The sequence below is a fragment of the Enhydra lutris genome, unplaced genomic scaffold (genome assembly GCF_002288905.1).
Source record: "Enhydra lutris kenyoni isolate GAN:26980312 unplaced genomic scaffold, ASM228890v2 scaffoldscaffold9, whole genome shotgun sequence".
NCBI lineage: Eukaryota > Metazoa > Chordata > Mammalia > Carnivora > Mustelidae > Enhydra > Enhydra lutris.
Window position 1 is genome coordinate 16995417 of NW_019154093.1, and position 14437 is coordinate 17009853.

General features: G+C 38.6%; 1 protein-coding gene across 1 annotated transcript in view; it reads left to right on the forward strand.

Annotated features, from left to right (window-relative positions):
- LOC111143307 (cytochrome P450 4X1-like) overlaps positions 1 to 14437 on the forward strand; it is a 44789-nt gene that overhangs the window by 13853 nt on the left and 16499 nt on the right. The window contains exons 2-6 of the mRNA XM_022496960.1: positions 1257 to 1398; positions 2763 to 2807; positions 4169 to 4296; positions 6970 to 7097; positions 7182 to 7336. Coding sequence (XP_022352668.1) covers positions 1257 to 1398; positions 2763 to 2807; positions 4169 to 4296; positions 6970 to 7097; positions 7182 to 7336 — 598 coding nt within the window. The remainder of the gene's footprint in view (positions 1 to 1256; positions 1399 to 2762; positions 2808 to 4168; positions 4297 to 6969; positions 7098 to 7181; positions 7337 to 14437) is intronic.

Consider the following 14437-nt stretch of genomic DNA (forward strand, 5'->3'; position numbering starts at 1 on the left):
AAATGAAACAAGATGGGATTGGGAGGGAGACAAACCATAAGTGACTTGTAATCTCACAAAAGAAACTGAGGGTTGCTGGGGGGAGGGGGGTTGGGAGAAGGGGGTGGGGTTATGGACATTGGGGAGGGTATGTGCTAAGGAGAGTGCTGTGAAGTGTGTAAACCTGGTGATTCACAGACCTGTACTCCTGGGGATAAAAATTTATGTTTATAAAAAATTAAAAATTAAAAATTAAAAAATTTTTAAAAAGAGAAAAATAAAATAAAATACAAAAAAAATGTTGGAAGCTGAGAATTTTATTTAAACTGCTTCAAGCTTCACACACCTGTATAAATGAGCCATCTACTGTTGTGAGGGAAAAGAATGGGATTTTCTCTGTAGATGGAATGGGCAGGTTTTTAGGGAGAAGCTTTTACTATGAAGTCACAAGAATGAATCACTCCTCAATAATTAGAAAAAGGAAAAGGGAGAGGAAATAGTGAGCTGGATCATGGGTTATATTCAGTCAACTATCAACTAGCTTCCTACATAGGAAAATATCTCAGCTTCCAGACTCCACTCTGAATCAAAATGCGTGACCTTGGCAGGTGAGGCAGATTCAGGTCTCTTCACCTTCTCATTCGGGAAAACAGCTTACCATAGATGTCATTTGACAGGGACTTATTCTGGGGATGCAACATACATTTACATTGAGAAGATAAATACACAGAACTTCATTAGGTGCTTGGGTGGCATACTCAGTTAAATGTCTGACTCTTGGTTTCAGCTCAGATCACGATCTCAAGGTTGTGAGAATGACTCCATGCTGAGCAGGGAGTCTGCTTGAGATTCTCTCCTTCTCCCTCTCCCTCTGCCTCCCCTCAATTCTCTCTCTTTCTCTCAAATAAATAAATAAAATATTTTTAAAAAGATTTTATTTATTTATTTGACAGACAGAGATCACAAGTAGGCAGAGGGGCAGGCAGAGAGTGAGAGGGGAAAGCAGGCTCCCTGCTGAACAGAGAGCCCGATGTGGGACTCAATCCCAGGACCCTGAGATCATGACCTGAGCCGAAGGCAGAGGCTTTAACCCACTGAGTCACCCAACCACCCCATAAATAAATAAATCTTTTTTAAAATTATACTCCAAGCTTGGACATGCCAAGGAAAGCATGTTTGTGTGAACTTATTGAGGCCCTACCTTCAGCTTGCCTCTGTAAGAGGAGATGAATCCAGACTGGTTCCTCTAACTTCCTTCACTCTTTTTCTCACTACAGTTACTTCAGGATGGTAAAATGGAGAAATTTGAGGAGCTTGTTGAAAAATACCCCTGTGCCTTTCCTTGCTGGGTTGGGCCTTTTCAAGCATTTTTCTACATCTATGACCCAGACTACGCAAGGATATTTTTGGGCAGAACAGGTAAGAAAAGGGATGAATCTCAGGAACCTAATCCTCCTAGGAGTGATATGTAAAACTCACAGGCAGGATTCTAAAGAATTCCTGAGGCAAAGATTAGAACTCAGCCTTTAAGGGGCCTAGGGACACAATGATGGTTACCAGAGCGGGGGATGGGTGAAATAGGTGATTAAGGGGATTAAGGAGTGCACTAGTTGTGATGAGCATTGGATGATGTATGGAATTGTCAAATCTTTACATTCTACATCTGAAACTAATATAAATTAGTTTCACTGTGTTTACCATCCTGGAATTAAAAAAAGAGAGAGAGACCTGGAGAAAGTGGGGAGTGGTTTCTGACCAATCCTGAAAGGGGCTATAACATCCCACCCAGTCCCTTGTCCACCTTAGACTCTCATGGGCCCTTGAGGATGTATCTTAAAGCCGGGCTGGCACCACCAGATCACCAAGGGCTTCCTTTGCCTCTTGGTTTTGTGACTTCAGTTATCAGTAATAATCCCCACCCCCAACCCCTGCTTGAGCGTAAGTTTTCAGGGGAATTCAGAAGTAGCTCAGCCTCTGGCGTTTCAGTACATTAACCTCAATGTTAGGTCATTAATTTACCAGTATAACCTCTTGATGGTGGTTCTAATTTTGGTTTTTTGTTTGCATATGTTTGTTTCCTTTTGGGGCACAAGTCACCTAATGTCCTCATCCAAGCCTTTTTCAAAGCATCCGTGGTGGATCATCTCATAGCACAAAATTAAAATATTTGGTGTTTGCGCCATCATCTTTAACTAACTTAGTTTTAACTAAGAGCTTATATTCTAATCTTTCTTCCCTGTCCACTGTTTCCATTACTTTTAGTAAAACCTAATAAAGGAAAACAGCCTTTCCCTGAAACTCTCCATGTGTCCCGTGCCCTCAGCCCTGATTTGTTTCTTGCCCACCTCTTAAAGGACAAGAGCTGTAAAATACCTCCATGTTAGAATTCATATGAACCCCAAGAGGCATTTGTCCCCCTTTCTCTGTGGTCTGCCAGCCCCTGCTCTAATCCCTAATCTATTTTCCAAGAAGGATATAATATATTGTCCCAAATCCTGTTCTGGAAACTTGGTAACCCTCAAAGCAATCTCTGTTTCTGTTGGAGAAAGTGTAAGTAAAGGAAGAATCTGGGTTTGTGTTCCTGTTTGCCTCCTGGGGTTTGTTGTTCTCTGGTTCCTCAACCAAGACTTGTGGTTTTCCTAGGCCTGCCAGGGCTATAAGGGGTGAGCCCTGGGCTCCTTTTTGCTAATTATGCTTAATGCAAGCAAATAAAGAAGAACCTTCACCAACTTTGGTAATTTCCCTCTAATGTTGTCGTTTGTTTCCTCTACTTGACTCTGCAGATCCCAAGTCCAAGTACTCACACAAGTTCTTGATTCCGTATCTTGGTAAGTATGTGCAAGAAAGCAGAGTGACTCACTCTCTCATCTGAGGTCCCCTTACTATTGTAGAGCATTTCAAAGAAACAAATCAGAATGCTCAAAAGCATTAAGAGGATGGTAGTTCTATACTGCAAGTTTTCTAAGGGGAAGATCAAGAGGGAGTGCTCAGCCAACACAACACAACTTCCTAGGAACTCTCTTTGTCCATTTTTCTCTCCAACGTCTCATCTCAAGGCACATGTGTGTGAATTGGTCCCATCTCTGTCTTTAAAACTGCAGCCTCACATCTTAATCCTTTATTTTATCCTTTCTTCTTTCTTGTTTTCTTGGTTCTTCCAAAAGAACCAAAACTTCCCCAGTGCAGTTTTGCTCTGAAGTATAGTTTGACAGTATTTAATGAGCAGATAAATTAAGACTTTTAGTCATGTAATTAGTATTTATGTTAGACCAAGAAGGAAATAAATGAAAAAAACTGTAGGTTTGGGGTTCAGAGGTATTTGGATTTGCATACTGCCTCCCACTGACTAGTTGAATGTGATTTTGGGGAAAACATCTAATGAGTGTTACATCTCTGGGCCATTGTGAAGATTAAGTGAAGCACATATTTTCTACACTTAGTGTAATGGCTGGCATTGGACCAGCGCTGGACCATCGTGCATCACAAGCCTGACATGTAAGCTCTCAATGAATGATGGAAATTACATATCAATAAACTTCAAGGTCATTTCAAAGCCAAATCGTTAATGATCTTTCTTGCAACAGAAGATTGTAAAACATTGGTCTTCATGAGTGTTTCCATTTCATATCATTTATAGGTGTAAAGCACAGGCTAGGACTCAGGAGGAGACATCCTGGGACAGAGTGGATATTCAGGTCTAGTTCCTTGCAAATTTTGTGTTACAGCATAGTTTATGGATTGATTTGGAGTCAAGAGGAGATGAATATTGTTGTGTTTCTACCACGAGCTAGAGGATGGTTTAGGTGCCTCATGTATAGACCTTCATTTAATCTGCACAGCAACACAGTGAGGTAGATGCTTGTTATCACACTTTATCACTGAGAAAACAAAGGCTCAGGAAGATTAAGTGACTTACTCAGTTACTACACAGGTAGTAGCTGGTGATTTCAGGATCGGCACACTCATCAGGTTGCAAAACTTGGGGTTTTCCTCACAATGTTAAATACATCCATCCCAGATATAAGTATCAAAACTCACTTCCAACTTAGTATATGAGCACTGCTCTGATTTCCACTCTGTTATGACTACCTGTGTGCCACAGTCACCCCATGATGTTGTGTTCCTCACCTCTCCTTCCTCATTTCATCTAATAAAATGGCATGAGGTTTTGTTCCTTTTATTTCTCAAGGAAAAGGACTGCTGAGTCTAGATGGACCCCAGTGGTTCCAGCACCGTCGACTACTAACTCCTGGGTTCAGTGTTAATATCTTGAAATTGTATGTTGAGGAAATGGCCCATTCTGTGAAAACAATGCTGGTAAGTGAAGGGACAAAAAGTGCTCTGGTGTGGTGCAGAATGCTTCTAACAAGGAATGGGTTTAACATGTGTACTGGGTAGTGAAAATGAAAGTTGAGGATGGTTCCTAGAAATTACCCGATGTTCAATTACCAGCTGAGCAAGAGGTGTCTATGTAAACTTTTGCTTTGATTCTTTGGGTGTTTAAATATGATAAAGATCTGGCCATCTGACTTAGATGTATTTTGAGACCCTGTGGCCGTAAACCAAGTACCAAGTAGTGAGATTCAGATGGTAAGTGCTATAAATGACAGGCAAGGGAACCAGGGCCAGCTATAGTGACTTCAGATTCATAGGAGACTCAGATTTGCCAGGAAATATGAGCTGGACTTGATTATGTAGATAATATGGGTAAGGGAATTCTGGGCAGAGTGAGTTAGCATGAACAAAGCATGGGAGTTAGAATGAACTTGCCTGATGGACACAAAGACCCTAGCGAAGAATAAGTGTCTACATGAAAGTTGCAGTTGTGAGTTTCTTCTTGTGGATAGTGGTGGATCTAGGAGCTGACTTGAGCCTTTTCAAAGCCGCAGGAGAATGTTGGCAGGGCAATATTCCTGTGGGTGGTCTCTGATTGATAAATGAGCTCATTCCAAAACTCCACTTGTACCTGGTATAGTTTAGATTTTTAAATGTGTACTTTTTAAAAAATCAGACAAGTAATCCATTAATGCAAGTTTTATCAGAAACACTTCAAACCCCGCAAACAAAGCTAGAGTTTCCCTCCATCTTTATTTGTAAACCCATCCCTTTTCCCAAGAGAGAACCACGGTTACCCAGTACCCGATTGGTTGGGTTGTCACAAAAATGGATTTAACCTAAGTCGCCCTGGTTGGAGTAAAAAAAAAAACCCATGTCTCAGCTCTTGGCAGAGAACCAGAGGTGCAGGCGAGTGGGCATAGGGTGGGGGCCATGCTCCTTCCATTCCTGTGCTGTGCAGCTTTGTGCACAATTGCAAATTAGCCAGTGGCGGTACTAGGTTTATCTCTGTTTCAATAAAACCACTTCTGTCTTCCTCATTTCCCTGTCCCACCTGTGCCTGAGACCCCACTCTTAGCTCCTATCCTCTGCTGAACTGTGTGTGCTCAAGTGCCTCCAGCCTTGAGCCCCCACTTTGCTCCCATTTCTTCTAAATTTACTTTATTTACTCAGTAAAATTTACATAACTCAAGATGAAAGCAATTGAATAAACAATTGACATTTGGGTAAAAGCTTTTAAAAAAAAATCTCTGCCTTTTTTTTTAGACTTCAAAATTCATAACAGTCCCGAGCAATGGCATCGGTGCTCAACAAATGTAGGTTGATCTCACTTTAACCATTCAGATTTATTTGTGTTTTACACAAAGAATGCTTGTTATGACAAATACATTTTCAACAGGGAAATTTATGGCAGTTTCAGCCACAAAACATCTCATGTCAGGTGAGTAGGTCACTTGGGGGAAGAAGTGGACAGAGGCAGCACTGGACTGGAAGTCACTCCCCAAAGCTGCTCCTTTCATGGCTTCTCTCTGTCCCCCACTTCTGAATTGAAAATGGATAAAGAAGATCCATTCATATAGTTTACATACACAATGGAAAATTACTCAGCCATCAGAAAGGATGAATTCCTACCATTTGCATCAACATGGGTGGAACTAGAGGGGATTATGCTAAGTGAAATAAGCTAAACAGAGAAAAACAAATATCATATGGTTTCACTCATATGTGGAACATAAGGAATAGTGTAGAGGACCATAGGGAGGGAAAACTGAATGGGAAGAAATCAGAGATGGAGACAAACCGTGAGAGACTCTGGACTCCAGGAAACAAATTGAGGGTTACAGAACCGGGGGGTGGGGTGACTGAGTGTTAGGTATTAAGAAGGGCACATGTGGTGATGAGCACTTAACACAATTAATGAATTGTTGAACACTACATCAAAAACTATATGTTGACTAACTGAACATAATAAAAAATTTAAAACTAAAACCAACCTGAGTCAAGGGGCAAAAAAGAAGAAGAAAAAAAGAAATATGTTTGGTTTTTCAGTTTGGGTTTTGTTTTTTTGTTTTGTTTTGTTTTAGAAAGAGGGTGGGAGGATCAGAGGGAGAGAGAGAATCTTAAGTGGGGCTTGATCTCATAAACCTGAGATCATGACCTGAGCCGAAATCATGTCACACACAACCAATTAATTCAGCCACCCAGGTGCCCCTGAATTGAAAATGTTTTTTACAGTGTTCCAAGTTTAAGTGTGGCTATGGTGGTTGGCAGTAGTGATGGTGGGGTAGGGTGTCTAGCAATTTGGGGACTGAAGACGGAGGAAGCCCTGGGAGAATCCTTTGTAATTATAGGTCTGCTTTCCTAGGACTCCGATCTTCTTTAATGCAGTTATGGTAATAACTGAAAGGTCAAAGATACTTAACTCAGCCATTTACCAGACCTGGTTTGCTCCATGCTCCTTCTCACCCAGCTGGGTGCAGTTTTCCTTTTCTCATGTCAAGTAAGCACTTGGCTTAATTTACCTATTTGACCTTTGGCTCCTCCTAGGTCAGTATTGTCTACCTTACATCCTAAGGGCAGGGTCAGGGAGGGGCCTTCGGATAAAGGCAGTTTGATGATGATGATGATGTCGTTGATCTTGACTTCCTGTGCCAGGGTAAGTGGGAGAAGATTTGCAGCTCTCAGGACACAGTTGTGGAGGTCTATGAGCATATCAGCTTGATGACCCTGGACATACTTATGAAATGTGTTTTCAGCCAGGAGACCAACTGCCAGATAAGCAGGTCAGTGACAGCAAAGCAAAAAAGACACCTGTCTGCCATCATCTAAGTCATTCATTGACATATTATCCCTGTTTTCTCTTCTAGTACCCATGATCTTTATGTTAAAACAATGTTTGAAGCCAACAAAATCACCTTTTACAGCTTATACGGTTTCTTACATCACGACGACATCATTTTCAAGTTCAGCCGTCAGGGCCACCGCTTACAAGAGATGGCCAAAATTCTACATCAATACACAGGTATTTCTTGCATTTGGGTGGCCCAAGTCCATACACTGTCATAATTGCTTTGTATCTGTCTAGAGGAATAGGTCTCAGTGTGAAAAAAGAAAACATTCGTGTTCTTAATGGAGCTTTTATAGGGACAGTGCTGCTTTAGAAGATCTTGCTAGATCCATAGCAGTGGTTCTGTTAGAAGTTTTCTATACCATGTTCATTATGTACAATTGTTATTAATACAAATATAACAAGGGGACATTTAATATCCCAAAGCATACAGGGCATATGGCTTTTTGTGCAATGTTTGCAGTAATAACAAAGGAATGACAACAAACCGAAAACACTCAAGCAACATAGGAATGAATACGGGTCAGAGTGAGCATGGACATGCATTCAAAAGAAGGGGAAGATTGGGTTTGGTGGGTATAGAGTTTCAATTACACAAGATGAATAATTTCTAGAGATCTGCCTGTAAGTTAACAGTACTGTATTGGGTATGTAAAAGTTTGCTAAGTGGGCAGATCTCATGTTAAGTGTTCTTACTATAATAAAAAAATAAATAAAAGAAGCTCCATTTGGGGTGCCTGGCTGCTCAGTCAGTAGAGCATGTGACTCTTGATCTCTGGGTTGTAAGTTCAAGCCCCATGTTGGGCATAGAGATTACGTAAAATAAAATCTTTAAAAAAAAAAAAGCTCCATTCAAAAATGGTTTTGGCAAAACTTATACATAAAAGTTGAAATAGATTAAGCCTTTTTTTTCAAGATTTATTCATTAGAGAGAGAGAGAGACAGAGAGAGCACAAGCAAGGGGAGAGGCAGAGAGAGAGAGGGAGAAAGAGGCCTCCCACTGAACCAGGAGCCCAATGCAGGGCTCGATCCCAGGACCCTGGAGATCATAACTTGAGCCAAAGGCAGACACTAAACCATCTGGGCCACCCAGGCACCCCAAAAGATTCAGCTTTTTAAGCAATTCAACATTATTTTTCATCAACACCATAATAGAGAGTATTTATCAAGAAGTTAATGAATCCTTCCTTGGCTCCACTACTTAGTGGCAGTATGACTTTGGGCAAGTTTACTTACTGCTTTGTTTCAGTGTCATCTGTAAAATGAGGATAAAAGGCAACCTATCTCCTAGGTTTGTGGTGATGATTAAATATGTTAATATACATAAAGCACTTAGGACAGTGCCTCACACTGAATAAACGTTAAACATAAAATGTAGTTACTTTAGCAAATATATATGCCTCAAAGAAATTTACAAGACACACCAACACATGCACAGTCACACAAACATAGATATACAGGAATGTAGATATTATGAGGAGGACACTCAGGGAAGCAGGTTAGGTTAACAATTTAAGACACAGGGGCGCCTGGTGGCTCAGTGGGCTAAAGCCTCTGCTTTCGGCTCAGGTCATGATCCCAGGGTCCTGGGATCGAGCCCCACATCGGGCTCTCTGCTCAGCAGCGAGCCTGCTTCCTCCTCTCTCTCTGCCTGCCTCTCTGCCTACTTGTGATCTCTGTCTGTCAAATAAATAAATAAAATCTTAAAAAAAAAAAAAAACAACTTAAGACACAGATGAGCATTATATATAGCAGTAGTTCCAAACTTGTCCACATTGTGGCCCACACAGAATATTCTAAATTTGTATGGCTCATTAGAGTGGATCTGGGAACACCTATGAAGGGCTTGGTGAAAAAATTCTTTACTATTTCTTTATGTTACATAATTATGATGAAAAAACAAAATGCAGAGTATTGGGGGGAAATGTTAAATTTGTTCAAAATAAAACCTTTTCAAAATTTTTATTTTTTTGTTGTTAAATTTATTTTTTTTATTGCATCTGGATTTTAAGTAGTTGTCACTAGCCTTCCCTTGTTCTAGGTTATCTCAGCCCTTGCTCTAATGACAGTTTGGGCTAGGTATGTCTTTATTATGTGGGGAGCTGTTCTGTGCGGTGTAAGACTTCTAGCTGCATCCCTGATATCTACCCTCTCGGTGCCAGTAGGACTCTGATAGTTGTGGCAACTGAAAATATCTCCAGACATTGCTCAATGTCCCCTGGGGTCAAAATCATCTGCAGTTGGGCTGCCAGAGTGACTGAGTTGGTTAAGCACCCAACTCTTGATTTTGGCTCAGGTCATGATCTCAGGGTCGTGAAATTGAGCCCTATGTTGGGCTCTGTGCTGGGTGTGGAACCTGCTTAAGATTCTCTTCCTCTACCCCTCCACTTCCCCCACCCCCGCTTGTGCTCGCTCTCACTCTCTCTGTCTCTCTCAAAAAGTAAAAAACTATAATAAAACCTTTTAAAAAATAATCTGCAGCTGAGAACCACTGCCTTATACCCAAACTGTAGAGACGTTCATCCATGCTTTCTTCCAGTGCTTGTGTGATTTTGTTCTTTTTGCATTTAGATCTCTGATCCATTTACAGTTTATTCTTATGTATGGTTTGAAGTGCTGATCTAACTTTTCCAAATAGTTATCCAGTTGTCCTAACACAATATATTAAAAAGTTCCATCTTTTCTGTGATATGTATATCCATATCTATATATATCTCACATGGAATATTACCCAGTCATAAAAATATTGAGATCTTGCCCTTTGCAACAACATGCATCCATACCTAGAGGGCATTATGGAAGTGAAGTCAGACAAAGACAAATACCCATATGACCTCACTCAGATGTTTTGATTTAAGAAACAAAACAAATGAACAAACAAAGAAAAAAGAGACAAAAAATCAGGCTCCTAAATATGGAGAACAAACTGGTGTTTGCCAGAGGACAGGTGGATAGAGGAATGGATGAAGTAGATAAAAAGGATTAAGAGTATACTTACTGGGGCACCTGGGTGGCTCAGTGGGTTAAGCCTCTGCTTTCGGCTCAGGTCATGTTCTCAGGGTCCTGGGATCGAGTCCCGCCTTGGGCTCTCTGCTCAGCGGAGAACCTGCTTCCTCCTCTCTCTCTGCCTACTTGTGAACTCTGTCTGTCAAATAAATAAAATCTTAAAAAAAAAAAAAGTATACTTATTCATCATGATAAACACTGAGCAATATACAGGATTGTTGAATCATTATATTGTACACCTGAAACTAATATAAAGCTATATGTTAATAATACTTCAATTAAAAATTTAATTTAATTTAATTTAATTTGAAAGCTCCATCTTTTCCAGTGATTTGAGATAACTACCTTTATCAGATACTAAATTGAGATATGTACTTGAGCTTATTTCTGGACTTTCTTTTCTATTCCATTGGTCTATTTGTTTATGTACTGTAATCACACTGATTTACTTAAAAAGACTTTAGTATGTTGTTTTTTGTGGTGTTGTTTCTTCTTTTTTTTTTCTTTTAAACAAACTAGGGATGCCTGGGTGGCACAGTCAGTTAAATGTCCAACTATTGGTTTTGGCTCAGGTCATGATCTGAGGGTCGTGAGGTCGAGCCCTGCTTAGGGCTCCCCGCTCAGGATGGAGTCCGCCTGAGATTCTCTTTCCCTCTCTCTCTGCTCCTCTACCCCATGCTCACACACTCTCTCTCTCTCCTAAAATAAATTTAAAAATTAACAAGCTATTTTTCAGAGAGTTTTAGGTTTACAGGAAAATCAAACAGAAAGTACAGAGAGTTCTCATATGCTTTCTCACTTCCTGGTAAAGTCCGTAGTTTACAATAGTGTTCACTATTTATATTTGCACACTCTATGGGTTTTGACAAATACATTAGGATATGTATACCCCTCTATTCCTAGTTTTCTGAGAGGTGTTTGTTTTTTTTTTAATCATGGATGGGTGTTAGATTGTGTTAGATCTTTTTTTCTGCATCTTTTGTGATGGTCCTATGACTGTTCTTCTTTAACTTATTGATGTGATAGGTAACATCAATTGATTTTTGAATGTGGAACCAGACTTGCATATCTGGAATAAATCCCACTTGGTCATGGTGTATAATTCCTTCTATGCATTGTTGGATTCAATTGGCTAATATTTCGTTGAGGATTTTAGCATCTATTTCATGAGAGATACTGGTTTGTAGTTTTCCTTTCTTGTAATGTCTTTGTCTGGTTTTGATATTAGGATAATGACTGGCCTCATAAAGTGAATTAGAGAGTATTCCCTCTGCTATTTTCTGAAAGAGATTGTAAAGAATTAGTATGATTTCTTTCTTAAATATTTGATAGAATACACCAGTGAAGTCATTTAGACCTGGTCCTTCCTGTTTTGGGAAGGCTATTAATTATTGATTTAATTTCTTTAATAGATATAGGCCTATTTAGATTATCTATTTCTCTTGTTGAGTTTTGGTAGATTATGTCTTTCAAGAATTTAATCCATTTCATGTTGGTTATCAAATTTATGGGCATACACTTGTTCATAATATTCCTTTATTATCTTTTTTAATGCCCATAGAATCAGTACTGATGTCCCCTTTTTATTTCTGATATTAGTAATTTGTGTCCTCTCTCTTTTTTTCTTGGTTAAACTGGCTAGAGATTTATCAATTTTATCCATCTTTTCAAAGAACCAATTTTTGGTTCATTGATTTTATCCCTTGATTTCCTATTTTCAGTTTCACTGATTTCTGTTCTAATTTTTATTATTTCCTTTCTTTTACTTACTTTGGATTTAATCTGTTCTCTTTTTAGTTTCCTAAGGGAGAAGATTAGATTGCTGATTTTAGATCTTTCTTCTTTTCTAATATATTAATTCAAAGTTATAAAGTTCCCTCTATGATGAATCACAGACCTGTGCCCCTGAAACAAATAATACATTTTATGTTAATTAAAAAAATAAAAAAATAAAGTTCCCTCTAAGTACTGCCTTCACTGTATTCCACAATTTTGATTAGTTGTATTTTAATTTTCATTTAGTTCAAAATATTTTAAATTTTTTCCCTTGAGATTTCTTTGGCCCATGTGTTATTTAGAAATCTGTGGTTTACTCAATAACTATTTTGGAGTTTCCCAACTACCATTCTGTTATTGCTTTCTACTCCATTGTGGTCTGAGAGCACACTTCATATGATTTATGTTCTTTTAAAATTTAGGGTGTGTTTTATGGACCAAATGTGGTCTATCTTGGAGAATGTTCTCTGTTAGCTTGTAAAGGAAGTGTATTCTGCTGTTGTTGGATGATGTGTTCTATGGATGTGAAATAGATCCAGTTGACTGAAGATACTGTTCAGTTCAACTATGTCCTTGCTGATTTTCTGACTGTTGTATCTGTCCATTACTGACAGGGGAGTGTTGAAGTCTCCAACTATAAGAGTAGATTCATCTATTTCTCCTTGGAGTCCTATTATTTTTTGCCTTACATGTTTGACACTCTCTTGCTCAGTGCATTCACATTTTTTTTAAAGATCTTATTTATTTATTCATTAGAGACACACAGTGAGAGGCAGAAGGAGAAGCAGGCTCCCCTCAGAGTAGAGAGCCTGATGTGGGACTGATGTGGAGCTCCATACCAGGACCCCAGGATCCTGACCTGAGCCAAAGGCAGATGCTTAACCAACTGAGCCACCCAGGCACCCAGGTGCTTTCACATTAAAGATTGTTGTCTTCTTGGAGAATTGACCCCTTTATAATTATGTAATGCCTTTTTTATCCCTAATAATTTTTTCCCTAATATTTTTCCTTGCTTTGAAATCTGTTCTATCTGAAGTTAATATAGCTACTCCAGCATGGCATTATCTTACTCTATTCCTTTTCTCTTAATCTATATGTATCTTTGTATTTTAACATGGATTCTTGTAGACAACATATAATTGTTTTTTTTAATCCATCGGACAGTCCATCTTTTAATTGATGTACTTAAACACCACTTGATATATTTGGATTAATAGCCACCATATTTGTTACTTCTTATTATTCTTTTTTTTTTCCTTTTTCTTTTTGGTCTTCCACTCTTTTTCTGCCTTATCTTTTTTTTTTTTTTCAAGATTTTATTTATTTATTTGACAGAGAGAGAAAGAGATCACAAGCAAGGGGAGTAGCAGGCAAAGGAAGAGGGAGAAACAGGCTCCCTGAGGAGCAGGGAGCCCAATGAGGGGCTCAATCTCAGGCAGTCACTTAGCCAACTGAGCCACCCAGATGCCCCAACCTTGTCTGGTTTTAATTGTGTATTTTATATGATTACGTTTTTCTCCTCTCTTAACAGATACATTTTACTTTTTTTTAACCTTGTTTAGAGGTTGTCCTTGAGTTTGTAATATGTATTTAGAACTAATCCAAGCCCACTTTCAAATAATACTTGCAAGTACCTTATAACACGATATTCCCAACTCCCAATTTTTCCCCTATCCCTTATAACATTGCTGTAATTTATTTTACTTCCCCCAAAGCTATAAAACTGAATACATTGTTGTTATTATTATTTTAAAGATTGTTATCTGTTAGGTCAATTAAAAGTAGGTAAACAAAAGGTTTTATTTTATCTTCATTTATTCTTTCCTTAATGTTTTTCTTTCTCTAAGTAGATCAGAGCTTCTGACCTATCTTGCAAAGCAGGCTTAATGGTGACAAATTTCCTCAATTTTTGTCTGAGAAAGTCTTTATTTCTCTTTCATTTTTAAGGGTAATTTGGAAGAATTCTAGGCTGATGGGTTTTTCCTTTTAACACTTTAAATATGTTATTCTACTCTCTTCTTTGCCTGGTTTCTGAAGAAAAGTCCAGTGTAATTTTTATCACTGCTGTTCTATAGGTAAAGTGTTTTTTCCCTGTGATTTCTTTTAAGATTTTCTTTTTGTCTTTGATCTTATGTAGTTTGAATAAAATGTGCATATTGACTTTTTGGTGTAGATTTTTTGATGTTTTCCTACTTAGTGTTCTCTGCATCTCTCGTACCTGTGATTTGGTGTCTATCATTAATTTTGGAAAGTTCTCAGTTGTTTGTTGTTTCATATACTACTTCCATTCTTTTCTCTTTTTCTTCTCTTTGGTCCTTTATTTTTCATTTTTCTGGTGGAGATCATTCCTTGATGATCTTCTCTATTTCTTCTATGGAAATTAGCCTAAGTTTTCTCTCTCTACTGGGATCAACTCAGGTACACTGAATTTTCTGTTTCAGCTAGGTTTTAAAATTTATTTGGAGAGAAATACTAATCTCATGATGCTAAAAA